The 27,602-nt window shown below is 47.7% G+C and overlaps 1 protein-coding gene across 1 annotated transcript in view; it reads left to right on the forward strand.

Moving 5' to 3' along the window:
- The first annotated feature begins 609 nt into the window (after positions 1–609).
- The window catches only part of YPEL2 (yippee like 2), a 40,086-nt gene continuing 13,093 nt past the window's right edge, over positions 610–27,602 (forward strand). Inside the window, exons 1-2 of the mRNA XM_054166213.1 lie at positions 610–710; positions 14,548–14,860. Of these exons, the coding sequence (XP_054022188.1) occupies positions 14,744–14,860 (117 nt within the window). The 5' untranslated portion in view covers positions 610–710; positions 14,548–14,743. The remainder of the gene's footprint in view (positions 711–14,547; positions 14,861–27,602) is intronic.

Consider the following 27,602-nt stretch of genomic DNA (forward strand, 5'->3'; position numbering starts at 1 on the left):
GGATTATCCCCCTTTCCCCTACCCCTCTCTTCTCTACCAGGGCCTTTCCCAAGCAGGGTGCTCCCCTGGTTGTAGTTGCGAGGAGTCAGATGAACATGTGTCATTGAAGACCTTCTGAAAATCAAAGTTTTATCTGCCAACCGGAGACATTTCAGTGTTTGTAGGCTTGAGCAACCCAAACTGGTCTCTCATTAAAAGGTTTGAGGGTTGTGGTTCCCGCAGGGTCGTGGGCCAGACGCGCGGCGCGATGCGGCACGGTTGGTGCAGTGCCCCTCGCCCGCCTCCGTGCACCGCCGCCTCCCCCCCGCCCCAGCGCACCGCTTGCGCCTTTAAGACGCTCCGCATCTGTTTGTTATTCCCCCCCCCGCGCTCCACGCCGGCAGCGCCAGGACTGTCCCCATTGGCTGCAGTCTGCCCAGCTGCTGCCTGCGCCGGGAAGGGGCGGGAGCGCCCGGGCCGGTTCCGCCTCTTGATTGGTCTGGAAAAAATGGGCTGTGGCTGCCTGTAGCCAACCGCTGGGGTGTTGCTATGTGCCAGCGGGCGGTGACTGGTGTACAGACATGCCGCTCAGGACCACTAGGCTGGCGGGAGCACCTATAAGGGGAGGGAGCTGACTGGAGGGGGAGGGCGCTGCGGGGCTGCCTGGTGCGCGTCGGCGGCCGCGCTCCGTCTGCGCTGGGGACGCGCTTGAGACGGCCGCGCCGCGGCGAGTGAGTGCGGCGGGGGGCGAGGGTCGGGCAACGGGACCGGGGGTGGACAGCAGGGCCGGGGTGAGGCCGCCGTAGGGAGCTGCGCCACAGCTGCGTCCTCTGCTCGTCCCCCCGTTCTCCCCCACATCCACCCCCCCCGCCGCGGTGGGGCAGCGGGGCGGCTGCGTGGGTTGCAGGGGGCGATTTCTCGGGGTCACCTGCCCTGCGGCGCAGCCACTTGGTGGAGTGGGGGAGCCGCAGGGAAGAGGGAGGGGGGCCTATGGTGCCCCTCCGGCGCTGGCAGCGGGCGAACCGAGCTTTGCGAGCAGCGGCCTTTGTCTGCTGGGCCGGGCGAGGGGCTGAAGGCGGGCAGGGCAACAGGTCCGAGCCCAGGCGAGTGGCCGGAGCGAGGTGAGAAGGGTTGGGATGGCCCCGGCCGCTTTTGGCCAGGGAGGAGCTCAACAGGAGGGACCTGCGGGAGCAGGGCAGGGGCTGTCCGGCGGTGCCAGGTAAGCGCCGGAGGAGGAGCAGGAGTAGAGGATGATCCTTCTTCACCAGACGTTTTGCTGTAGCGTATAAATGCATAATAAAAGCCTGAAGCGCCAGGTGGGATCCGTGCCTGACACAGAGGCGTGCGTGAGGCTTAGGCTTGTGACTCCAGGGAGAGGTACAGCATCCTCACCCGGCTGCTGGGGACACCTCCTGAACCGTTGCCAGCACGGCTCAGAAGGCTGGCTGCTGACCAGAAGCGCCCTGCCACTGCTCTATTTACCAACACTGCTGTTGGAGTCCCTGGAGACCAGGCCTTGCCCAGCTGCAGACTGTGACTCTGTGCTACAGAAGTGACATCATGCCTGGTGTGGCAAAAGAGAGACGATAGAACGCTTGGATCAGCTTGTGGAGAGGGCATCCTCAGCCCTGGGTGATGCCTGGCATCAAAGGCAGGTGGTTTCTGCATATGGTGCATTGAAGTGGTCCTTTGCAGGGAGAACTCAGCTGGTCTGTGGTGTTGCTCTAGCCTCTGATAAGGGTGTAGCAGCTTCCTTTTTTGCAAGACACTGTGCTAAGGTCCCAGGTCAGAAGGTGAAATGTCAAAGGTCCTTTATCTTGTGTTTCTCTGTAGGCACTTCTGGGTTTCATCCAGATAAGCCAGAGAAGTTTGGAGATGACAGAAGTAGCCATGGAGTGAGCTATGGGTCTGTAGCTGCAGATTTTGATGCTGATTGTTGAAACCAAAACAATTTGAAATGTTCCAGTTAGAAGTGTTCTTCTAGTGGCATAGAAAGAGAAGCTGAATTCTCATCCTCTTCCCCTGCAATTTACTGGAGTGAATCTGTCCCTGCTTTTTTCTGGTCTCTTGTCTTAAGAAAGAGGAAGGCCCATCAAATTAGTGTTCTCATCTTACAGACAATAGTGAGGCAAGGGGCAGGAGACTGCACCTGCCTTCCAACTGCCTTCCTCAGGGCCGGCCAACGCTCCAGATAAGGATTGTCTGCTAATGTGTTTACAGTTACTTAAAGCTTATGCTGGGTAGCGCAGAGAGGCCTTTGCTGAGTTAGGTGCTTGTAAACAAGCAGATACTGAGAGAGCGCTGCTTGTAATCCATGAGAGGATTCTGCCTGGAGAGGATGTATTTTGTGACTTCATTCTTGCAGAGCACTCCCACTGATGTTAAGATCTCATCGTGTTGGGATCCACGCCTCTGGTTTCTTGTCAACATTGTTTGCTGTCTCAGGGCAGCGCTCGAATAGAGAATTGAGATGCTCTCCTTTTCTTACTGGATCCCTAATTCTTGTGTCTTGCTAAAAGACCATTTTAAAATGAGCCTTGTGCTTTGGAGTTGAAGTTGGAAATGCTGTAGGGTGGGCAGAGACATTGCTTTCATCTGACGAAGATGTCAGATGCTTTCCTCTATCTCTTTTTGGGGGGTTTGATTAATATTTCTTTGTAGGTGTGTCTTTCATGGTGCCAGGATTGGAATAACTGGCAAAACTCTGCTAGTCAGCGAGCTTTCATGTCTCTTCTGGATTCCCAGATTTTGAATCAGTGATTTCCTTTTCTTGCAGTTTGGTGTGGATAGTTGAGTCAGGGTTGTATTGAAGAAGACAGCATCACTACCTGTAAATCCACATTCCCTCAAAGGCTCCTTGACTCATGGAGTGAATACCTGTTGCTGAGAGAGAATTTAATTAAGGAACTGGTCACTCTGGTGTAGGTCCTGCCTGGCAGTATAGAAAGTGGGAGCTCCTTGATCTGGTGTGGCCCAAGTATTGCCAGGATTGCAGAGGAGTAAAACCCATTTATTTCTTGTTCTTGCATCACAGCTTTGCCTTTGACCATGTGTGTGGAAGCCTCTTGAAGAAACAGCAGTAAAGCTCAGCAGTCATTAGCTGGTAAACCTTTGCTTGCTTGAACTGAAGCAAAGCCTTTGCTAGAGATCATCTATGAAGTGCTGGGGCAGTGGGCTTGAAGAGGGATCACACAGTAGAGTCTGGAATGGAGAAGGTTCCATTCTCTTGACTGCTTTGAAGCTGATGGGTGATGGCAAGGCAACAAGGTGTTAGCAGAGTGGTTATTGCTTTGAAACCACACAGCAAAACATACAGCTGTCTTTTTCTGTCCCTCCCTGACAGAGACCTCTAAGATGGTCCTTCAGAATGTTCCCTCTTTTCTGTGATTTTTAATTTCATAGTCTGGCCTTCTAGATGTAATCACAGTAGCTAAAGGCTAAGGATAGTTTTGTTTTATCTTCCAGAAGCCAAGGAGAGTCCAAAGAGGTGGACTCCTCTGACTAGGATTTTTCAGTTCTTTAGAAGAGATCTTTTGCTGGTAAATCAGTATGTTTGGTAGTGGTATGGTGCTGACTGAGGATCTGGATCTCTTTTTTCCCCCAAACAAAGACATTTTATAGTTTGTCTCCTTTGGTGGGAAGAAAATGCAGTTTTCTGTGCAGGCTGCAGCTCAGGAGTGCTTCGTCCTGCGTCTGAGTCGCACTCCCTGTTGGCCTCATCAGTCCCTGCTCGCCACCCTCCGTGGAGTTTGGCAGCTGGCTCTCTCTAGGTCTGTTTTCTGCCTTGTCTTATTTGCCTTTTTGTTCCCCGTTTGTCAGGGCAGGTAGCTGTCTTGCAGTACCTAAGCTGATTGTTGTTCTGCTCTGGCTTTGTGACCGTCTGCTTGGCAGCCACATCTGCCAGGCCTGTCTGAGTGTTTTCAGCTGCTGATTCAGGATGTGTCGGGAGCAGCTTGCTCTCCGGAAGTGTCACTGGACTGGCCAAGCCACTTACGGCTGCAGGAAATAACATAAGTAATGAGACTTAGTTCTCCCGCCTCTTGTACCTGACAATCTCAAGTCACTTGACAATTCTAATTAAAGCTAATCACACTCCCCTGTTTTTAGTAAATAGCTATTATCCTGCTTCACTCTTGCTTTAACAAATGATAGTGCCAGGCGGCGTGAGTCATTGGCAGTTATGGGAATGCAACCAGTAAGAGCTACCTTCCGGTATCCTGGAGCAGGTTTACACATCCAGCTGGAGATGGTTCCTTTTACACCTGCTCTGGTGTTGGTACAGCATGTTCAAGGGGTGATGTTTTAGTGGCTTATGAAAATACATAGGTTTTTTGACTCTCTTTTTCACAGCAGTTGAGACATGTACAGACACGTACCTGATCTAGTGTGAGATGTCCCTGCCCCATGGCAGGAGGGTTGGAACTACATGATCCTTGAGGTCCCTTCTGACCCTGACAATTCTGTGATTCTGTGAAATAAACTCCCAAGGTCAAGCAAAGGCTACTGAAGGTTTCAAAAGCCAACCATTCTTTGAATTTGCCCTTCAGAGAACGTTTGATTTGCTGAGAGGGAGGGCAGAGCGGTGTCAAAGCTGCGCTCTCACTTCTCCTGTTTCACGTTGGCAGTGACTTCATTATGAGGACAAAAGTGTAGCATGGTGTGACCTAGGTGTTGCATAGCTCAGCCACAGAGCTCTGGAAGATTGAAGTTTCACTGATGAAATACTGCTAAAGGATGGCTCAAATAAGATGTTATTAGAAACAGATTGACCAGCATCACAAAAAAAAGATGGAGTTAATAATTAACCGGGGGGGGTAGCCTTATCGAGAATCCCAGGATCTCCCAGCTCAAGCATGTGTTGGTACGCTCAGAACTGTAAGAGGTGAGTCAGTTCACATAGCTTGGCAGGAATGTGCAGGCTAGTGAGGATATCCAGGAGAAACTTATGACAGAAACTGGCAAGGTAGCAGCTGACTTGACCCATCTTAAACCAGATTTGGTTATAAAACAACTGTCATGTGAAGACTGAAGCTATAAATCTTCACCTTGCTCTGTCCACTTGGCGTATGGGTTGCTGTACCTTCAGTGGAAATGAGAGCTGGAAGGGTGATGACTGAGCTGCCACGGGAAGCATGCACATTGTTAATAGAGGAGCTGCTGCATAAGAAGTGTTGCTGGCAGAGGTGGGTCAGAATTCAACATCTGATCCTTAGCTTCACTCAGCAAAAGAGACAGGCATACCGGAGGAGAAAATAAAGTCACTGTCTCTCCCGTGACAGATGCGCTTCTGGGCAGTGCAAGGCTAGTTAAAGATGCTCCTGGGAAGAAGTCTCTGAGCAGATGAGTTTCATAAGCAGATAAAAATGCAGAGGATTTGACAAGGGGAGCTTGGAAACAGTAAGTCATGACAGGCAGCTATGGCAGATCCTTATTTCAGCTAGAAATGACTTTGAGGATATTGGAAGGATTCTTGCAGCAGATAAATGTTCTCACCCCGTTCCCTGTCAGTGCTCAGCCTTTATCAGGGAAACAGATGATCCATCCAGCAGGCCAAATTAATTGAATCCTAGTCATACCTACACTTGCCAGAAAGAAAGATAATAGAGTAATGTAGGGAGCACCAAAAAATGTCATGCTGTGAGATGATTTGGATAGCTAGAGTGTTCTACAATTGAAACAATGAGGAGGAGAAGTTGGGAAGATAGAGTGTTCCCGTTTTGTGAGTCACTGGTCAGATGAATGGGAGGAAGGTTTCTGTGCTGTCTTCAGTTCAGGTTGGTACTACCATAGCAAGATGAGGGTGGTCTTTCACTTTGCATATGCACAAAGTTGGCACAGAGTGATGTCCGTGATCTGTGGCTCATAGTGTGGTCATCTCATGGAGCATGCAGCTTGCTTCAGCAGAGGGATGGCTGTGAGCTGAAGAGCTGTGTCTGACTCTGAGCCATTGCTCTTACCTCACTCGAGTGCCTCCTGTCTGCTTGGCCAGCTCAGCTGAAGGACTGTTCCCCCATCGTGGGGGATGCTGGAAGGAGTTTTCAGGAAATGTAAAGGAGGAAATTGAGTCATTTTTTGTTTTAAATTAGTCCAGTTGGCAGTTTTGGTTTATTTGTGGCACAAGTGGGATTTGCTGGTAGGAGCAGAAGTAAGTGCTGGCTTGTTTCTCATTTCTTCTGGCCAGCCCCAATGCTTTTCTGCACGTATGCTTCCTCCTGCCTTTGGTAACACATGCTGGCACCTCTTGTAAATGGTTATTGAATTCTGCTGTGATGGAGTGTACCTGCAAAGCAAAGGTGGGCAGCTTGCAGCTATCATCCCTGCCACGCTGCTTCTTATCAGCAGCGCAGGCTCTTCTGCATTGCAAAGATACTGCTGCCAGGCAACTCGTAGGAGAGTGGGAAGAGAATTCAGCCAGAGGTGTCAGTCATTCCTTGGTAGAGGCTGAATCTTGCAGTCCCTGTTTGTGTGGTTTCAGAGACAGGCCCGGAAAAGGTAACGGATTTTGAAGCCAGCCCTGTGAGATGAAGTCTGTCCACGCTGTCCTGTGCCAGGGCAGACAGCTGTCCTGTGCAAAGGGAAGAATTGGATTAAAATTTCCAGAAGGATTTCCCTTCCCTGCCTCTTAGGGGTGTCTGTGGTGTGTCTGAGCAGATTGTTGTGAACAGTTTGTTTTGTTCTGAATTGCTGGGAGAGAAGAGTTAGCAGCTCTGACCTCAAGTGGTGCAACTCCAGCCTGAAATCTGTAAATAAAGTCAGAAAGGTCTCATGGTCATCTGGTCTCTGTAGTTTGCAGTCAGGAAAGAAGCCTCTCTGCACTGCCTTTACTGAACTGCATTAACCTGTCCCTGTGCTTTCCAGTCAGTTGTGTGCTGTAGTTCAACACAAGAAAGTTTTTGCTTTGGACTCTGGAGTCCTCTGGACTTGCTTCTCTCCATGTGGTTGCAGTTGAGAATGTGACAATCCACTGGTGTGGATGTTAGCTGTTTAAAAAAAACCCAACAAAGTGAAACTTCAAAGTTTGATTTGATCTTCACATTGGCAGAAGGTAAATGAGCTGTGTCAAGTACAATTTTTTTGAAGTGTTAAAAAAATGGCTTATTAAAAACAACGTTAGGATAGTGCATACAGTGACATCAGAAGGAAGACCCAGCTGGTGCAGCAAGTCCAGAGGAGGCCGCAAAGAGGATCCAAGGGCTGGGGCGCCTCTGCTGTGAGGATAGGCTGAGGGAGCTGACCTTCTTCAGCCTAGAGAAGGGAAGACTCCAGGGGGATCTCAGAGCTGCCTTTCAATACCTGAGGGGATCCTGCAGGAAGGCTGTAGAGGGACTTTTCATAATGATCTCTAGCAGCAGGACAAGGGGGAATGGTTTGAAGCTGAGGGAGAGTAGGTTTAGACTGAATCTGAGGAAGAAGTTCTTCTGAGGATGGTGGAACTCTAGAATAGGTTGCCCAGGGAGGTTGTGGATGCCTCCTCCCTGGGGGTGTTCAAGACCAGGCTGGATGAGGCCCTGAGCAGCTCAGTCTAGTTGAGCAGCATCCCTGCCCATGGTGGGGACATTGGAGTAGATGATCTCTAAGGTCCCTTCTAACCTGAGCCCTTCTATGATGACAAAGCTAAACAGAGTTGAGAAAAAAAAATTGGCTTAAAAGTATGTTTCATGATTTGCTGCTTGCTCCTTTTAAGTTTCACTTCATTTTTATGTACCTTCCACATTACAGAAAACATCTTCCTCAGAGAGAAGGGAGCCAGGAGGTTTGTTGTAGGGCTGCTGAGTCTCTTCTTGAGGAGAAGAGTTGTGCTGAACCATGGACTGAGTCCAGCTGCTGAGCTTAAAAAAAAAGTTTAAGAACTAAACCAAAAAAAAAAAAATAAACCCAACCTTTAAAATATGATTAATGTCATTGCAGTGGCAGTTTTGACAGCTGAGTATTGATGGCCCTCCAGCAGAATCGTAGCTCTGGTGTTTTCCCTGCCGGGCAGGCTGTGGTATGTGGAGCACGGCAGGTGCAGCCTGCCTGGCCTGGTGCCTGGTTCACTATGGTCAGATGATCTTTAATCGCTTCTTGCTGGACCTCTTCTGGATGCCCTCTAGTGGTTACCTGGCAGTTGTCTTCAGTGCTTTTCTCCACCACTATCTCCTTTTGGCATCTATCCACCCAGATCCTTTTTCCCCAGGACTATAAAGTGTTTCCCAGTGGTGCTGTCTCCAGTGTGCAGAAGGGAGAACTTGAGCTTGCAGGAACGAAGTGGCATGCTAGGAGGTAAACCAGAGGAATAAAGGGGCTGAGACATGTTTCTAGTTAAAGGGCAGTCTAAGTGAGAGACCTGCTCCTTACTGTATTTATAGCACAGTTATCTGCATGTATCTGATAAAAGGAAATGTGGTGGATTTCTGCTGGTCATTTCCCACCATTTCTCCTGTTTTCCTGTCTCCAAGGGCTTGCATGGTTTGGAGAATGAGCTCAAGGAGCTTTGGAGAAGGATGCTCATGGTTCATGTATCAGTAATGGCTTTTGTTGATGGTGCTAGTAGTGCTGAGCTGTCTGCAGTGTCACCTTAGCTTCGAAAGGGTTTGAAATTGGTGCATTTCAGAAACTTAACACCAAAGGAATAAAGGTACATTGTGTACTCCCATATGCTGTTTAAACTCCTATCTTGGCTTTCCCATGTGTTCTGTGTTTAAATTCAGAATGCTTGTCCTTTCTTTCAGGGCCTTTCACAATGTACATCCTACCCTTCTACCTTCAGATGATCTGACTTCCATCGTTTCCAAAGCTGTTGCGGTCATGCGTGGTAGTGAGAGCCTCCACAGCTGCCCCAAACCAGGATCTTGTGTTGCAGCACTACATCATCAGAGTATGAAAGCACCTTAGCAGGTGCCTCTGAGGGGTCAGCACCTGCAATTCTGATTCTTTTATTCCTTAGGGCAAAGACCAGCAAAACTGGGCACTAAACCCAGACTGAGTTCCTTAGAGAGCCCAGCTTTCCTCTTGCAACCTGCAGTGTATTAAGCAATGTTAAGGCAATTCCCCTATCAGGAAAACACTGGTAGGTGTGCTTACCTCAGGTGTTTACTTAGAACTGTGCTAAGGCCCCAGAGCAACACAGGCTGCTGCCCTTTGTGACCTTGTAGGAACAGAAAACCCCCTGAACCCAATTCCTCCTGTGTTTTCATTGCACTCAGCATATCTTCAGCTTGCTCTCTTTAATGAGAAGAGACACCAAAGAAGAAAGGTCAGGTTTCCAAATAGATGGGGCTTTTCAGACCTGCTGCAGGCAGCTTTCTGTAGCCTTTGCTATGTCCTAGTAAGTACTTAACAGGCTAAAGTTGTCCTTAAAAATGAAATAATCCATAAAACAGACTCTCAGACCCAACAAACCTGTTGTTTGTCCTACCAGAATGAGCAGGAACATTTGCATCTGAGCTGCGTGGCACATGGGGTTTATGCAAAAGGAGACTTGGGTGCGATGGGTTTTATTCTCTGCCGTTGTGGCATATGGACGTGTACGAGCAGTAGCCTTGTCTAGCAAGTGTTTGGCACAGACTTGGCATTTCTGCCTTTTTAACATTTCCTGAATTGCTGACAGCTTCATGTGAAAAGTGGCTGTTGGATAGGTGGAGGCTGAGTACTGAACCAAAAAAGTTGTTCAAACAGCAAAATGTGTGTCGTGGTTTTTCCTTCGTGGAGGCGGCATCTGCCTAACCCGCAGCAGGATGAAGCAGCTCCAGCATAGGCAGGGCATGCAGGAAGTACCTTCAGCTGATTCTCTCACTGATAGCCACAGCAAAAGATGCTGATCAGCTTTGTCCCTGGAACCCTTTCCTTTTGTCTAAACCAATTTTCTGGCTTCTCATGGACTGACTGCTGAGTGCATCCATCCCAGAGATAAACTTCCCTTGAAGAATGATAAAAGAAAAATACTGGATTATATTGCTGGTGACAGATGCTTATCTCTCTTAACAGTATTGGGCATGATGATAAAGTAGTCAAAGCATCTCTTTGCTTTTAAGTTGAATGGGATAGCTCCACTAATGCCACTGTCAGCGAGGCTGATGAACATTAAGTCATTCTGAAAACCCAAGTGCATGGCCCAAAAGCATCCCCGTGCCTTTGTTCTGCAGTAGAATGAGTGCACTGTTAGCTGTTAAATGTATTTTCATTCAAATGTGTTTGCTAGGAGGCCAGGAAAAAATACAGGAGGTTGGGTTTTGCATTGCTGAGCGTCACAGATCCTTTTTCTAATACATTTTGAGATGATACTGATGACAGAAGTGGGTCTTTACAAGCTACTAGCTGTGCTCATAGGATGTAAGAATGCACTTCCTATTGTTTTTCCCTTGTATCTCTCACTAGGATGAGGACAGAACTCTTGATAGCTCAGACTCAGGCTGAAAGCTGTACAAAGGCAGTGCCTTTATAAAGTGTGGCTACCAGAGAGGAGCTTATCTGAAGATTTCAAGGCAGTTTCTTACCTGGGTTTCCCACCAAGATATTAGCTCTCAAATCTTTCTTCTCTCCCCTGCCTTAAGCAAAGAGATCAGTGTGGTTTGCCTTCTCAGCACAGTGAGAACAGGAATTGCAATTAATCTGTGCTCTGCTATCATCACTTGGATGTTGGGGTTTTTTTTTGTCCACTTCTAGAAGGTCGAATGTTTTTGCTGATGTTAAATGTGTTACGAGGTCAAATAAATGAGTGCTTGTTAAATGCTTTTGCAGAAAGCTGCATGCAGCAGGTAATTTGTGTGTGTGTGTATATGTGTTAATTTCTCTGTTAGATAAATGCAGTCATAGTATTTCCTGTTTTACTTGTTGTGAAGCATTGGTGCTTTGGAGGCCTGGACAGAGAAGGGTCAGCAAACAACAAATTAAGGGATTGCTTTTATATTAATTCTATGTTTGGCTCTGAGGATCACCGTGGGCTGTTGTCCCCAGCTGTTGTGCTGCTGTGCTAGGCAGCTGATCAGAAAAGAAATGTTTGGCATGGCAGCATGAGAGGGGAGGGAAGCAGTACAACTGGTGGTTGGTTTATTTACCTGTCCATGCTGAAGGGAAGGAAAGAGGGGATTACACCATTTTGCTACAAATTTAACAGCTTCTAAGGTTTAGCCACAGTCTGTTTTCTCATTCAGAAATCAGGTAGAGTGACTGCCAGTCCTTCCTTATGCTTTAAGGATGGTCTGTCCAATGCATCTATTTCTTTCAGACAGGTCTTGGTGCTTTGCCTTGGAATCCAATTGCATTTGGCCCCAGGAAGAGCACATTTAGTCCTCCGCGTCTGTGCACTTGGAGGACAAAGCACATGGCTCACAAATTCCAGGTTCTGAGCTCTGTTACAGCTGGGATGTAGCATATCAGCTGCTGAATCAGGGACTTGAAGTTTGGAAATGGTTCTGTTGTCTTGTGACTGTAAAGGTTGGCACTTGGTTAGTTCTGGGAGGCTGGGATGTGTTGCTTTGATTTATGTCTAGTCAGCAGGAAACAAGGAAGGGTTCTGCTTTGGCTTGCTGCTTGATCTTGGCCTGGTGCTAACTTAGGGTTCAGTCCTGGAAGTGCTCCTCATCTCAGAGGGAAAAACAATGCTGTCAATGCAAAACTTCCCCAGTTTCAAGAAAGTTCTGGTGCACATGGAGAAGTGGAGCAGGATACAGACAGGTGAGGGCTGCCTGATTTCTCTTACTCCTCCAGTGAGTGGAAAAGAGGAATCTTGCTGACATCCAGAGATGCAGCTGTCTACCAAACAGTCCACAGGCAGTCTGCTTAGCTACAGGCTGGCTGGAGAAATTTCTGGCAAGATCCCTTTTGATTGAATAAGAGGAGGGTTAGTTCCTAACAAGCTGTGAAGGGAGCCCTTCTGTGTCAGGATGGGTCTTCCAAAGCTCTCCCTGTAACTTTAATTGGGGAAGGTTAATCTGATTAGTTAGAGTTTGCAAAGAGCTTTAAGGATGAAAAGTGCTCTGTGAGTGCTGACTGCTATGATGATGAGAGATATGCTTTATCAGCAGTTGGCCAGATGAGTAAGACTTCTTTTTTTTCCCCCCATGCCTTCTAGAGAGCAGAAGAAAAAATGTATCATAAAAAGGGAAAAAATTGTGTCCTGTTGTCTTGCTGCTGTTTGCCTCCTGCTGAGCACTGTGCAGGGTCATAATGAAGCTTTGACTGCACCATCTGAGCCCATGACACCCCTCTCATGTAGTGCTTGGAGGAATTGCTCACTGGAAAGCTTGCAGAGAGCGTGCCTAGCTTCCAGGGATTGTCCAGCTGGCAGGAGGAGCAGTGGGTGATGCCTTCAGAAACACTAAAGCAACTTAGACATCTTAAATCTTTCTTACCAATGACAAGAGGACTTAAGAGCAGATTTGTTGGAGCCAGAGGTTTCCATAAATGGTGCTTTGGTACCAGAGTGAGGAGGTGTTCTGCAGATCTCACTGTCTGACAGTGCTCACACATGAGGCTTCCCAGCAAATGGCAGTAATGGGTTCAGCCTGATTTTTGTGGTTGTTTTCACTATGACTTGGATGGTGTTGTCACTGTGGGGTACTTCTGTCTGATCATGCAATATTTGGGGTTGGAAGGGACCTCTAGAGGTCAAGTCCAAACCCCTCTGCCAAAGCAGGATGGCCTAAGGCAGGCCACACAGACACACATTCAAGTGGGTCTTGAAAGTCTCTAGAGGAGACTCCACAACCTCTCTGGACAGTCTGCTCCAGTGCTCCATCACTCTCCCAGTAAAGTTTCTCCTCTTGTGTTCCAGCTTGTACCTGTTGTTCCTTGTCCTATTACTGGGCACCACCAAGAGGAACCTGGCACCTTCATCTTGACACCCACCCCTCAGATATTTATAAGGTGTCCTCTCAGTCTTCTCTTCTCAGGACTGAACAGCCCCAGGTCTCTCAGCCTTTCTTGTAAGGAGAGATGTTCAAGTCCCTTCACCATCCTCATAGCTCCCTGTTGGACTCTCTAACACTGGGCGTGCTAACACCTGGGTGGGATGCTTGTGAGTTCTACAGGGCTGCCTCTGATGATTTTCTAGGGTCTTGCTTTCATTTCCTCAACTGACTTTCTGATTTCTGTCCTGCTGTTCTGACAGCTTCCCCTTTAGCAAGCCAGAGAGGTATTTGCTTAGAACAGCCCTAGTCCAGCTGTTGTCTGCAGCCTACCTTCCGCAGGGTGCGTGGCTGCTGCTCGGAGCACAGCAAAGCCAGCTTAACACGCGAGCTCCAGGCAGCTATTTTAGCAGTGCAGCCACGTACTGACCTGGGCTGGCTTTATTCTAACCTGCAAGATTATCAGCTGTGCTGCAGCAAGTTACTCAGCCCAGCTTAGAGACCAGCTCTTAAGCTCTTGTATTTTTCTGTTTTGTCCACTTCAGAAATTTCCACTGCAGGTCAGTCTGGGGGGTGGTGGGAGGTGGGGGTGGTGTTATTTCTTGGTTTGGTTTTTGCTTTTTCAGTTGGTTGGGTGTTTCTTGGGTGGTGGTGGTGCTGCTTTAGTGTTTGATGCAGAGACTCAGAAACTGAGCAGAATCACATGTTTTATGGAAAGGAAAATCCTCCTGGGAGGAGCAGCCAGAGTTCATGATTAATTTCTAGAGCATGCATGCACGCCATGTATCAGGGAGGGAAGGGAGCTGCTTCCTTTATGGGCTGTGCTGCTTCCCTCCTCAAAATGAAACTCTTATAGATACTGGATCAGAAAAACTGATTTCAGACAACAACAAAAAAGACCCAGACTTGAGGGGTGCCTTGCAGGTTCTGTCAGATGCCATTGGATGGCAAAAAGCTGTTCCCATCCTGAATACGGCGTTTTAACTATCTCTTGTTATCAGGAATAGTCCTTGGAGGCTGTTTCTTGCTTTGACTGCTGTCAGATATTCTGAGTATGACACAAAATAATACTAAAGTACACTTTTAAGAGTAACTTCTTCCTTCAGAGCTTGCAGGGAATTACAAAGGAGAGTGTGACGAAGTATTCCTCCATTTCCCTTGTGGAAACTAGGGCAGATGGGAGAGAAGAACTGGTTTGGTGACTCGTGCACTTTTCTGGTGGCTGAGGAAACCCAGGTCCAGCTCCCAGCCTTCCCGTGGGCTCCCAGGGTGTCTCGCCAGTGAGTCACACAGGGCAGCAGCTGGCAGGGCTGACTCTGGGGCCCAACTTCAGCTAACTGAGCCTATCTTCTTCAAGGGGTGGTGCAGAGTCAAGTCTTGATGTGCAGTTCCTCAGAGATGTCTGGGAGACCAGGCTTGATGAAAAACATCATCTTTGCACCTCTGTAGTCATTTCCAGTTCCATTAAGTGTTGGGAGAAAAGAGATTGTGAGTGTTGGAGCAATAGGGAGACGGTAGACACCAGAGACAGGAATCTTTGAGAGTAGTCAGCAAGTCAGTGGCTGAGCTGTGAATAAAAACCTGTCCTCTTTGATGCAATCCTCAAGCCATCATACCTGTCTCCTGGCTGCTCTGGCTCTTCCCTGCTCTCTCTGGCGAACCCTAGGTCGTCCCGTGGGCTAGGGGGCCGTTGTTGCCTTTGTGAGCTGAGTGTTCTGTCTCTCTCCCTTTTTGAACTTAGGTCTGCGTCAAGTCCCTCGTTCCCTCTGCTGGAATCTCTTCCTCTGAAGCGGTCACCAGCGTGTGGAGCCTGCCCCACACCCATCCCCTGCCAAACCACGGCCTTTACCTGTGTCTTCCGGTGTTTCCCGTGCGACCCGTCCTGCGGGAGTGCCTCCTGGGCCACCCCAGAGTTCACCCAGCGCTCAGTGGCTCCAATGGTGAAGATGACAAGGTCCAAGACTTTCCAGGCGTATCTGCCTTCGTGCCACAGGACCTACAGCTGCATTCACTGCAGGGCTCATCTGGCCAACCACGATGAGCTCATTTCCAAGGTAGGTGCCTGGCCTCGCCCGCAGGTGCTGGCGGACGCCTGCCGCCTGGGGAGCGGAAGGGTGCAGGTCAGCTGCTGTGCGAGTGCCTGGCCTTAGCTGGCACTGCAGATTTTGCTTGGAAAATGGGCTCTCAGCCTACAGGACCTGTTTGTGAGTTGCCAGTTTTGTTCTGAGAGGCCATGGAAATAGCTGTAGGGGACAGGGTTCCCAGCTGGGGCCTCTGAAGTGCTTACACAGGTGGTCTGTCTCTTCCCATGGTCTTGCGTCCTCCCTCATTTCCAGCTTTCTAGCTGATGGCCAGGACTGTGTAAATTACCTTCTCAGTACTTCCAGTTCATGTGCATGCTTGTCAGCGTAGCCAAAGGGTGGTCATGGTTTGGAGCTGAAGTGTGTGAGAATGTTCTCTCTGTTAAACTCTGAGCTGTACCAGCGACTGCACTGAAGTCCTTACCTAAAGGACGGTTCTCTGGTGCTTTCCAAAGACTGAGGAGTTGTTGCTCTAACACTCATATTTTTGCTAGTCTACTAACAGGACACTATGCAGTGAAAAAGCAAGGGATGTATGGTAGGATGTGCTGTCAGCTGGGAAGAGTGGAAGGATGTTGTCCCCTCTTCTGGTCTGTTGATCAGAAAGGGTCCTGAGGATAAGGTGAATGAAAAGCTTTCAGAGCCATTAAATCAAGGAACTTTGCAGAGGGAGCAGACCAGCAACAGGATCTCTTTCTGAAGTGTGAAAACTAAACTTTCTCAGAGTGTCTACTGGAGCCTGCAGTGCCTGGCTGTGGCCAGGCATCAAGTTACCAGGTTTTGGCTGCCTTGGCAATCTACTGTTCCGGAAAGTTTATTCAGCTTATAAAATCTGTGTTCAGAAAAAACAGACACACCGTAAGATTTATTAGCTGAGATGAGAGGAAACTGCCCTGTGAGCTCTGTGTGTGTGTGTGCCTGAAACTTCAGCTGGTTCAGCTTCTTGGAGCAGCCTTCAGGGAAAGCCAGAAGCACAGGGGACAGAGGTGCTCTGTTCCTTAGAAAGTGTAGTGCTTCCCCTCTTCCTGTTTGCACAGTGAAGGTTAGAAGGTGTCCCCTTTCACCAAGGGCATCTGTCCTTGCAGAGTTGACATCCTAGCAGCTGTGGAGGTCCTTTTGGATTCTCTGTGCTCAGATATGTCTTCTACTGTTGGAGGCTGTGTCCTTCCTTTTTAAATGTTGGTTTCTGCATGGGCCAGGTTGATGTGTACCTCTGGGATGTTGTCTCCATGCCAAATAATGGCTGTTAAGTTTTCTGGTCTGAATAATGTTGGTTGCAGACTGCCAGGATTTTGCTTTTTGCAGTTTTCCAATAGATGGGCATCCTATTAGGCTATCACCTCTGAGTCATTCTGGGCCTCTTGTTCTGGTACGATTGCAGTGGTTCTTAGCAGAGCTGTCCTTGAGGACCACAAAGCTTCAAGCTTTTAAAGAGGAGAAGGTTGTTCGTTTCCTCAACAGAATGATGTTTTGAAATGTAAATGTCAACAGCAGTCTGTGCCAAGGTCTGGATGTGAAATACATTCAAGCTCTTGGATTAGCTGTCTGACACTAGGCTCCTGTGCTCACTTGAGAGTGTGAAAGGAGGCAGTCACTCCCCTGCCTTTTTCTTGGGAAAGGTGTCACCAGCTGGATTTTGTTGGGACACAGAAGGTGCTTTATTGGTTAAAGAAGGAGGCTTCTTTTACTTACTGATTTTATGGTAGGTTAGAGTTTGTGCTCTGCTTTCTCTTTTGACCTAGCTGATCCCCAGCCAGGGAAAACATAAGGCTGTGCATGTCCAGTGGTTTCACCTTTGACACTCTCTCCCCCTCCTTGTTCCATGTCCATGCTCCTTCCAGCTTTGCAGGTAAGTAGCTTCCAGCAGGGCAACATCGGTGCTGCAGACTGCTTGGAATGCGAACTTCTAGCTGTCAAGGCATGCAGAAACTGACCAGGAATGCTGGCAGCTAAAATACGGACACAAGAGGGAAGGTATGAAAGCTCAGCACAGGGCTGTGTGTATTGAACTCCAGTGTGGTGCAGTGCTCCTTCTAAAAGGATGTGGTAGGCTGGGGTGTAAATTAGTCCTGGTGTTGGGGACTGTGTTGCTGGTGAAGCACTAGTGGGCTGTGCAACTTAAATGCGAAGGGTTTGAGGTTTTTGAGTTGTGTTTCTGAGAGTTCTAAACCTTAATAAGCATTAAAAACCTTAGAAAAGTGTGCAGTCATGATTTGTACAACCAGCTCTCAAACCAAGAACAGAAGGGCAGCCTCTGCCTCCATGAGCTTCCAATGTGTGTAGAAACTTTCCCAGGCAAAGTTAAATAGTCATCTTTATATCTGTTTGAGTTGGGTTTCCAACATCTCCCCGAGGCTTTCTGCAAATCTTTCATCACAGCCCTGTGTTAGCATCCAAGAAGCAGGCAGTGCAGTTGCTGTGCTTGTTTTCCATATGAAAATGTGGCAAATGGAAGGAAGCAACTGAAAAAGGGAGTGGGAGATTTTTTGTCAAACCAGAGTGCTGCTTAGCCTGCAGTGAATCTCATCTTGAACCTGACTATGTCACTTTAATCAAACCAGCCCAAATGACACCATCTTTGGAAACGTTCCCTAGAAAACAGGCTTTTATGTAACAGCAGGGTGTTGGTGATGTGGCTTGATGAAATTAATTCCTCTGTGCCTTTTGCCCCATGTTGTGCAGAGACCACATGAGAGCTCTGCTGCTTTGCATGCCTTGAGCTCATTTGGATACATGCAAACTGCAGCAGTGGCTCATACTGTTGGCTGCAATGCTGGCTGGAGCTGAATCCCTGTATTGTTCTGTCTCAGTCCATACTTTATTTCCTCTTCATCTCCAAGTTTCCCCTCTTAGCCCTTCAGCAGCAGTGTTAGCTTACTGACTTGAAAGTGTTTTGCTAGGACTAAGTATCCAGAACTTTTGACAAACATTCCTTGGCAGGGCAGCTTTTGCTTTCTTGTCTGCTTAAGGAGAACCTTCTGCATTGAAATGAGTAGAAGGTTCCTCAATAAGCCATTGCTATTTAAAGGACAGAATCGATGTGGAGGCTTTTAAGAAAATCCAGAGCTGTTACATGAAGCCAGTTACCAAAATATTGCCTGCTTACTTGGCCTTTTATCTTCTGCAGCTGGAGGGAGAAAGTGGTTGTGTGTCTGATTTGTAATAAGGTCTAAATTGTGGGTTGGGTCGTCTGGCCAAGAGAGGTCTTATTGACTCAGAAAATATAAGGTGATCAGATAGATTGGGTGGAGTGAGTAACTAGTTCTCCTTTTTATGTTCCTTCTGGTGTCTGGGTTAACATGAGTGGAGGTTCTTGTTCCCTTGCAGCAATGCATCACTTAGGAATCTGTGCCAGATGTAGTACATACTCTGGTTTCATTGCTTTTTCCAGTGCCTAAGTGGACTGAGACTTTGAGAGCTCAGCCTTGCCCTGCAACACATTCCTGTGTGACCTTCAGTCAGTCACTTCATGTCTTTGTTCTTTCTTTCCACACCTGTACAATTGAAATGCTGCTGGTTTGTCCAGTCTGCTTGGAAGATAAAGCTTTGGAGCAGGTACTGTCTGCTTTTAGGAATCAGTACAGTGTGTCCTAATCCTCTTTGGCTTGACTGTAAAGGCAGAAATGCCATGCCAGGCAACTGCAGTTTCAAAAGCATATTTCAGTGCCTTGCACTTGCCAATAAAATAAGTGGAAGATACTTGTTGGTACATTTTTCCTTCCCAGGCACAACATGTTTTTCAGAGTGTTTATGAAAAACATGTATTTGATAATCAATGGTGGCAAAACCTCTCCAGGGATGGAGTCAGAAGAGCATTTCCTGAGAAATGTGCCTTCTGCATCATATTCTGGTGGGGCCTGGGGGAACAGCTAACGTGATAGACATTCAGCAGAGTAAATGGCATCTTTTCTCTCTCAGTGACAGATGTGATGCTGGTTTCTACCCACTCTGTGCTATTCAGACTCTTTGTCAGCCTTTCCTGTTTGAACTGCTATAAACCTGCTGTCCAGTAGAAAAGGATGGGAACAGGAGCAGAAAGGCACAGGCCAGACACAGCCATGTAACTGTCTTGGCTGCTGCCTTTTTTTTTTTCTCCTTTGCTCTGTGAACAGTAATTCAGCAGAAAAAATCCTTGATTATGGAAATATGTAGGGAATGTCTTGTGGGCGTCCTGCAGTTTCTTTTCTTCATGAATTGCTGTGATCCAACTGCTAAACATTATGCAGTGATGTATCCTCTGAAGTTAGCCTAAGGCTTGCTGAGGAAGTTTAATGGTTTTCCTTTGATGTCTGCATGGGACCCTTACTGAACATGAATGTGAAGTCCTTCAACACAAAAGGCTGCAGCTCCTGCAGCACAGAGAATTTGGGGAAAATGGAGAACTTGTGTGTGCCTGACTTTCCCAGTGGGGGTTGGATTGTTGGCTAGGGAACACTTAGAAGCTCTCTTTTCTATCTTCTCAGACAGGAGTTGCAAGGTCTAGAAGCAAACCTGCTCCCAGCCATTGTGGCCTAGCTGCTTCCCAGGATAGCAGACTGCTGGAGCCTGAGCTTGTTGGTTCAGCAGTCTCTGGGTGAGCTTTATGGCACGCTGAAAGCATCAAACTTTGCTCCATGTTGCAACTGGGGGCTTTTAAGAGGATTTGAAACTTTGGTGCTGGCTTTCAGGTCTGTTGATGAATTCAGCTGTTTCAAAGTGCTTGATGCACCATGGTTAGGTGCAGTCAGCAGCAATTTGCACCGTGTCTAAGGGAAATGAGCAGCAATTGCTGGGCTTTTTGAGGTTGCTTTTTCTTTTTCTTCTTCCTGAGGACATGGGCAAGGCAGTGTGTAATGTTCTTAGTGCTTTATGTCTCATGAACCAGCTGATATTTGTATGTCACCTTGAAGAGGTGAAGTAATTTGCTGGATGGGGGGAATGTGCATACACTAGTGTCCAAGACTAGTCAAGTGCAAAAACTGCAGTTCCATCCCAGCAAAAAAGCTGTGGGGTGAGGTGAGTATCCCTCTCTTAGTATTTTTTCATTCCATGGGGTTTCATCTTGCTTTAAAAGTAGATGTTGTTTCTTCCCAAGGATGAATTTAAGTTCCCAGCTTCACAGTGGAGAACCCTTAAGGCCAGGAGGAGCTATCACATCATCCCATCTGACCTCCCTTGGAGCATGGGCCAGTGGATTTCATCAGGATTGCAGCACATCTTTCAGAAAAAAAGCATTTAGTCTTGAAGACTTCAAGAGGGGAAAATTCACTGCTCCCCTCAGTCATTTTTTTCCAGTGGTTAATCATCCTTACTATTAAAAATGAGAGACTTTGAGTTTAAATTTGTCTGGCTTCTGCTTCCCATCATTGGCCATTATTTGCTTTCTTTTGCTAATGGAGCAGATCTACAGTACCTGCTGCTTCTCCCTGGACCCTGGAGTAACCAAGGTCACTCCTGATCAATCTCTGATAGGCTAAACAGATTCAACTTTATCATGGTGTAATAGTTTCATTTTTTTCCCCCCAGTTCTATATAATATCTGTGGTTGTCTTCAGTATCTTTAGCATTTTGACATCTCTTTAGGGATGGAAATAGGGCTGGTCTCATTGTTCCAGCCTGAGGCTCAGCAGTGAGAGCTTTGCATTACAGCATACACATTTCATAATTGTATTAAGCCTTACTGGCTCAGCACTGCACAGTAAGCTTCTGTTCATTTATTAGCTCTTTATGCACCAGGTTTATCAATTTTAGGCACATTTCTAGAAGCTATCCAGTAGCTTTTGGATCCTGCTTTTCAGCTCTTGTTCCCTCATGAATTGTCACTTTTGGGTCTTATTCAAAGCTTTCTCTTAATTGCAAGTGCTGCTGGAGTCCAGGCTGTAGGTGATGAACAGCAAAACAGGTCTGTGAGAAGTCCTTAGCGTTTTTTAGCTTCCTATTCCACTGCTGTGAATTTGGGGTAAGGTGTCTTGCAGTTCTTGGCTTTCATGCAGTTTTAAACTTCAGTGTGGGTTGAGAGCACTTCAGTTCACAGCAGAACAATGTGTCGTCAAAGCTGTTAAATGGGAGCCTTTTCCTTCAGGGTTTTGACCAGGAAATTGAGCACTGATTAGGCAGAGCTGAGCTCCTGCAATCAAACCCATCCCCAGGACCTTTACTAGACAGATTGGTGTTTGCTGTCCTTGCTGGCCTGGCCTCTATTGCAGCAGGGAGGAAGGGAATGGGTCTCGAAGGCTGAGGTTTGAATACCTCTCATCAGCTCTGAGCAGCCTTTCTTTGAGAGGGGAATAAACAAACAAAAATGCCCTTTGCAGGAAAAAGTCAGGATCTGAAACCTGAGTTGTGTAATGAGTATTTGCAGTGCCTAGTCCGTAGTACAGCTGCCTAGATTAGGTCTTTCTGTCCCATGTAATTGCTCCCTCTGGGGCTTACCCTACAAGTCACCCTACTCCCTCAGTTCCTGCTGCCTGGAATGGGATCTGAAGATGGTCAGGATCAGGCCTCTTATTTAGTCAGGATGTGGTTGTTTAATAGAATGAGCCCAAGGTGATTTGTACCTCCCTGTGTAATTGTGTTTAAACAGCAATTAATTGCTGTGTGATTTAAAAAATAATTTCATTCTGCTCCAGAAAAAGAAGAAGGAAAAAGATAATAATTGAGAACTGTTTAGAATTCCCTGGCAGGGTAAAAATGGATTTTTTTTTTCCTAATCCATCACTTTCTTTATGGAAATAACTCTCTTTTCATCTGCTGCTTCCTCTGCCTTAGAATTGATGACCTGGGCATAAATAAAATATTGTTCCCATTTATTATCCAGGGAACTGCCAGGGATGAAGGACAGTGAATCATCAGGGGTTTTGCTGCAACTGCTGCAAATCCTGAACAACTGGAGCACGAAGTGGAGCAGGTCTGAGCCTTCCTGGCTTCCCTGGGTGTCTCAGTGGTTGGCCCTTACAGTTGGAATAGGAGGAAGTGGCAGCAGGGTTGCTGAGAGGGTGAGCTGCCCTGTGAACTCCCCATGCAAGTGTGTACTTTCAGTCTGATTTATAGCTGTAAGAACAAGCTCAAGGCAAAACACAGATAGGAGTCTCAACTCTGAGACCTGGTTTAATCTGTAATTGAGTCACACATCAATGTGGGGCCACATGGGGGTTGATTTTTCGTCTCCTGCCTCTTTGGGAGAAGACCCTGGCTTCTCAGGAGCCTCTTGTGATAATTTCTTTTGCAATCTCATTTTGTAGCAGCAGGAAATGCTATCAGAGGGCTTCACATCTGTTTTAAGGGAGCTGTTATGTCTGCCAGCAAGAAACAGATCTCTCTAGGAGTCTGGCCTCTCCTGGAGAGAGGCCTCAGCATCCATCTGTCAGAGGTGTTTGGCCTGACAGTTTTCCTCAGCCAGGCAAGGACTGAAGTTCCAGCACATAAGGAAACTCCACCCAGAGTCTCCTCTCTTAAAATACCCCCTGGGATTGCATGGAAATCAAAACTGTTGGAGTAAGGAGCAGTAGCAAAGGTGGAAACCGAGACTGTCATTACCTCAAACCTGGCATCTGAAGATTTCCAGTGAGCTATCTCCCTTCAGCACTGATTGCTTCAGGAGGAATGAGTTAAGATTAGATCAAGTTTAACTGGTCATGGAGTGTCTCAAATGTGAACACCTCAGCTCCAGCCTAGCTTTGAGAGGGGAAGGTGGGGAGAAATGCAGGCATGAGCACACGTGCAGTCTGTGTCAGCTCTGGGGGAGGCTGGGCCAGTCCTACACTCTGGCCTGGCTGGGAGACCTCAGTGTCTGGGGACCTGTCCTCTGGCACACATTGTTGTTCAGTTTCTGCAGAGGCTATATCCACAGCAATAAAATAAATGTGAGTGCCATAACTCTTGTTCTGTAGTAGAGACAAACACTCAGAACTCAGGCAATGAGCTAAACAACAAAGTGGAGCTTTTGATGACTCTTCTCAGCAGTGAGGTATAGGAATAGTGGCTTCATCTCACTGCAGTGGATCTTATCTGGGGACAGAATTGCTGCTGCCCTGGACAGATCTGCTTCTGCTGCAAAGCAAGTCTGCTCTCGTCAGCATTGGTGCTATTGTGAGCTTAGCAGCTGTATTAGTGGAGTAGAGCATTCCACTGATACATGGGCAGACACTATTATGCTGCTAATTAAATAACTTGTTGCATTAGCAGTTTCCATCTTGCATCCTGGTTCCCTCTTGTGTTTATCTCTAAACCCTATGCAATAGCAATAATTAATGGGGAAAGAAAGGGCTTTACTCTCCCCCCTGCCACTCCATTTAAAAATGGTTTGAGTGCTGGATGATTTGACCCCACAGCTGCTGCTGTAGCCATTGCAGCTTCACCAGTATAAACATGCATTTTCAGTCTCTCTGTGTCCAGAAAGATACCTCTGGGCTTTGTTGTCATCCCTGGGAGTTTTTCACAGCAAGCAACAAAATGCTTCCCTCTGTGTTGTCCTTTTGCATCCCAAAACAGAAAGGCTTGCACTCAACCAGTGTCACTTAATGACTTAAGTGCCAGAGATGCCAAACTCCAGTTGAACTTCCTGCAGGTCTAGGAATGCTGGTGTCTGTTGGGAATGAGTCCATGGAGGTGGGGGGATCAGGCCCAGCACAAAGACCTGGAAGTTGGGGATTTTCATTTCCTTCTCTCATCCTGTGTCATCTAGGTCAGACAGTGAAGGTGGAGTTTGCCATCTCCTGTCAGGCCTTGTGGGTGGCAGATGGCCTTCCCTCCTCCACTGCTCACTGTCCTCATGTTCCTGTGAAGAGCTTGGTGCAGTTCATCTGAACAAACCTGGCTTCTGCCAGCAGGCATTTCTTGGGACTTCTCTTGGGTGAGATGGTGGGGAGGGGTTGGTCTTCTGTTGCAAGTGACCTTCTACTTACTGTCCAGCAGGAATTAGCTGTTGGACTTTGTGTACATGAATTTGTGCTTTCCTCTCTTTAATCCAGTGTTCCTGCTGCAGGCTGCCTTGGCTTACTTGGAGTGCTCTATGTGGGAGCTATGTGCTCTATGTGAGCAGCTCTCTCAGACACATGCCTGCATTTCCCCTCCTTCCCATGGGGTTAAAAATGCTACTTAGGCAAAGCACTTGCTCTTATTTTTGCCTGATCAAGCAGTCTGGTGTCAAAATGTGTAGTTCCAGGAGCTGGTGAAAATGATTAGAAAAGCCTTAGGTCTCTTTTAACTCTTCTCCCTGAAGAGGTTTGTTTCCCACGAGACAGAAGAGAGCTTTACCTGTACCATACATGTGTACTGTACAGCACTTTGCTCCCTGGAACAGTGGAAGAGATGGGAAAGAAGTCTAGAACCCAGAGGAAGGTGACTGGAGCTGGTCAAAGAACTTGATGCTGAATTCCCTTCCCGTCTCCAAGATCTCTGGTAGATCTTGGGTTCTTGTTCTGGACTGGGGGCATGTGGCAGCCATCCATGCTCACAGAAGCTGTGCTGCCCTTTTTCCTCTGACCTGCCCAGTGCTGAGTTACTGTAGGAATGGATTTTCCTTTGGCAGAGGGAAGCTGAACAGGAGAGGAAGGGAGTGGTTGCTCCCTGCTCTCCTGGGGCTCTCGGTCACACAAGTCTAACCTCCTTTCTTGGACTGCGGAGAAGAGAGAGATGTCTCCTGAAGCTACTCTGCTTTTCTGTGCCCCCTAAATAAATCAGAATAATTGCTTTTTAAAGTAAATGCTGCATCTGCTTTGTTTCCCACAGTATTTCCACCCTTACTCATCTTAAAGTCACGTTTTGAAGCACAGCAGCAACCAGAGACCATCAGAGTCACAAGAGAAGCCCCCAAATGCTGTCAAGTTTTAGAGAAATAATGAATGTGTTGTGTGTGGTTTTTTGGTTGGGTTTTTTTCCCCTTTGCCTTCAGTTGTTTGTGCCTTTAGCATTCACATTTGGAAAGTTCACTTTGAAGTCTGTGGGCTACAAACACATTAAGAAAATGAATAAAAGCAGAGTCCAGCAGCCCAGGGTTTTAATGAGGGCTAGCACAGGACTCATGATAACGTGATGGGCACTGTCTGAACCCAGGCAAAGTCTGGAGGGCAGCCTGCCAGGCATGTTAGAGGGAGAAGGGGACAGAGCAGCTACTTTCTGAGCTTTACAGAGTTTTGCTCAGGCTTTAGCTTAGCTGAGCAGTGGCTGAAATCCTGTTAGAAATCTGTGCACTTCAGGAAAGACAAGCCCCTCGGTTGTAGGTAACGTGTATTTGCCTAAATCCTGCTCTGTCTCAATTGCAAAGCCTCCAAAGCAGCCTCTCCCCTGCCACTGCCGTGTAGAAATTCCCTTTGAAAGAGCTCTGGTGGTATTGGACAGTCCCCCTGACACATGGATTAATAGCTGGGAATTTGCTCCTGGACCCTGACCCATTTCCATCTCTTTGTACAGCCTATGTGCCTGGGAGCTACCCAGCCCCATCAGAGCATTGGTGTCAGCTCCGTGCTGCGCTGCTGTGCTCGGGGCTGCTCCGGTGAGCAGGAGGGAGCAGTGTTCCATGGCTCCCTTCCGATGGGAGCAGGCAGCTGCACGCTCCTGTTTGCTTTCCAGCTTCCTGAGCAGTGTTGGTATGGTGGAGCTAACACTGCAGAGTGTGTGCTGAGCGTCCTCTTGCACTTCATGATGCTTTTTTGCCTTGGCATTTTAGGGAACCTTCTGAACAGTGCTGATTTGTCTGATTTCGGCTCCTAGCATCGTGAGAGGATGAGAGAATCTCACTTTCACAACCAAAGCAAACAGTCTTACTTGACAACAAAATCAGCTACTGCTAAAATTTCCCTGGATGCTGAGCCAGGCTGAGTATTTTAAGGGTCAGAAGTGGGGGAGGCTGGCATGTGGCACTGGAACACTTGGATTTCAGGGCACAGCAGTGTCGATGACACGAAAGCAGTGCGAGCGCTGAAGGGCTCTTGTAGATGTGAGTAAGTCTGGAGATGGCTTCAGCTGGTCATGACAGCTACCTTCTTTCAGCCTCTTTGGAAAATCCTGCCCTTCAGTCTCTGCTGGTTGTGGCAGCAGGGACAGAGGACTTGGACCCAGCTCATGAAGTGTTGCTTCTGCAGCCTGAAACCGTTCCAGGGGCTGAGGTTCTCCTCCTGCACACAAAGCAGGAATCGATGCTTTTCCCACAAAAGTGGGTACGGCAGAAGTGTTGTTAAGCCACTTTGCTCCATTAAATTCACCTTTTCCCTGACAGCATCATCACACAACCCTTTCTGAGCAGCAGAGAATTTATTCCAGGGGAGGTGGAAGTGATGCCTGCTGGGTTTTTCGTGGGTGTGCTTTCAGACCTTTTGCACTGTCTGGCTGCAGCCTGTCCCCACCTATCCTGTGCAGTGAAAGTGCTGAGTTGGTTCCTCTTAGGACAAAAGCCTCTTATCAGGAACACAGCTCTCCCCTGCTTGGATGGAGGGCTCCCTGGTGTGAAGGGATTGAGGGGGTTCAGTGAACACCTGCTGCTGCCAGGAGCCAGAGAGAATATTGCCATGACATCTCCCATCAGCACAATAAAACTAAAAAGCAGTGGCATCTTTCATCTTTCCAGTCTGTGCACCTCCCTTCTCACAGGCTGCACAGCCTGGGACACAAACACAGTGCAAAACTGCTCAGATGTAGCTGTGCCTAGGATGGAACACAGCAGGCTTGCAGTTACTCACTGTGTACTCTCAGAGCAGCATGAACTGCTGGGCAGCGAGGCCGAGCCGAATTAATTGAATTACCCCAGAGATGAGTTTGGTCCACTAATTCCATATCGACTTTTGGGCTTTAAATAGCATTAAGGCCCCATGTTAAAGCTCAATTACAAGTCAGGAATAGGGCTGGAACAGGGTAAGGTCACATCTGTGCACGAGGTGGAATAATGCCACCAGTTCCCTTGACAGGGGTCTGTGTCTCGCATAATCAGAGCAAAATTGAATCCCAGTTTAATCTGATTGTTGACTGTCCCTTCTGTGAGGAGGAACAAGGGGGAATTAAGGAGCCCTGAGGAGGTCTTTGTAGTCTGTGCAGATACAGGGACCAAGTAATTGAATTGGTGCTCCCTTGAGCATAATGCAAGTCGATGTTGGAAATGGTTCATTCTGTCTAGGGCAGGACCCTGGTGGGAGGTGTCCCTGCCCATGGCAGGGGGTTGGAACAAGGGGGTCTTTAAGGCCCCTTCCAACTCAAGCAGTTCTATGATTCTGTGACCCCAGAATCTGCAGCAGGTATTTTCTTGGTTATGTTTTTCCCAGCTTTCATTGCACTGCACAGTGACTCAGGAGTAACCTCCATGCAGAGTCCTCGTGCACCTAGTGCAGTTACCATCCCTCTGCACACCTTGCAGGACTTATCTTCTGAATCAACCCATTATGGCCATAATTAATAGGGTTTGAAAGGTGCCATTGTAAGGCAGAGCTTTCTGTCTGATGCTGGTTGGTAGGTGGGGTAGCAGCTGATAGGAGCTGGGATTAAGTGCCAAAGGAACAGATAAAACTGACAGTTGGTGTTGTGCAAATGACTGTAATTACTTAAAAACAAAAGTTGTAGGTGGGAAATGAGTGATAACAGCTAGCTCTGGGGAGATCCTTGGGTGAACTTTTCTCACACAGACTTCAGTGCCTCTTAAACCAGGTTGTTCCCTACAGTTTCTCAACTGCTCTGTCCCAGTGAGGATATCACAAGCAGAGAAAACACGTCCTGGTGTTTGGAGAGTCCAGATGGCTGTGGTCATTTGGCT

The sequence above is a fragment of the Dryobates pubescens genome, chromosome 13, assembly GCF_014839835.1.
Source record: "Dryobates pubescens isolate bDryPub1 chromosome 13, bDryPub1.pri, whole genome shotgun sequence".
Taxonomy (NCBI): Eukaryota; Metazoa; Chordata; class Aves; order Piciformes; family Picidae; genus Dryobates; species Dryobates pubescens.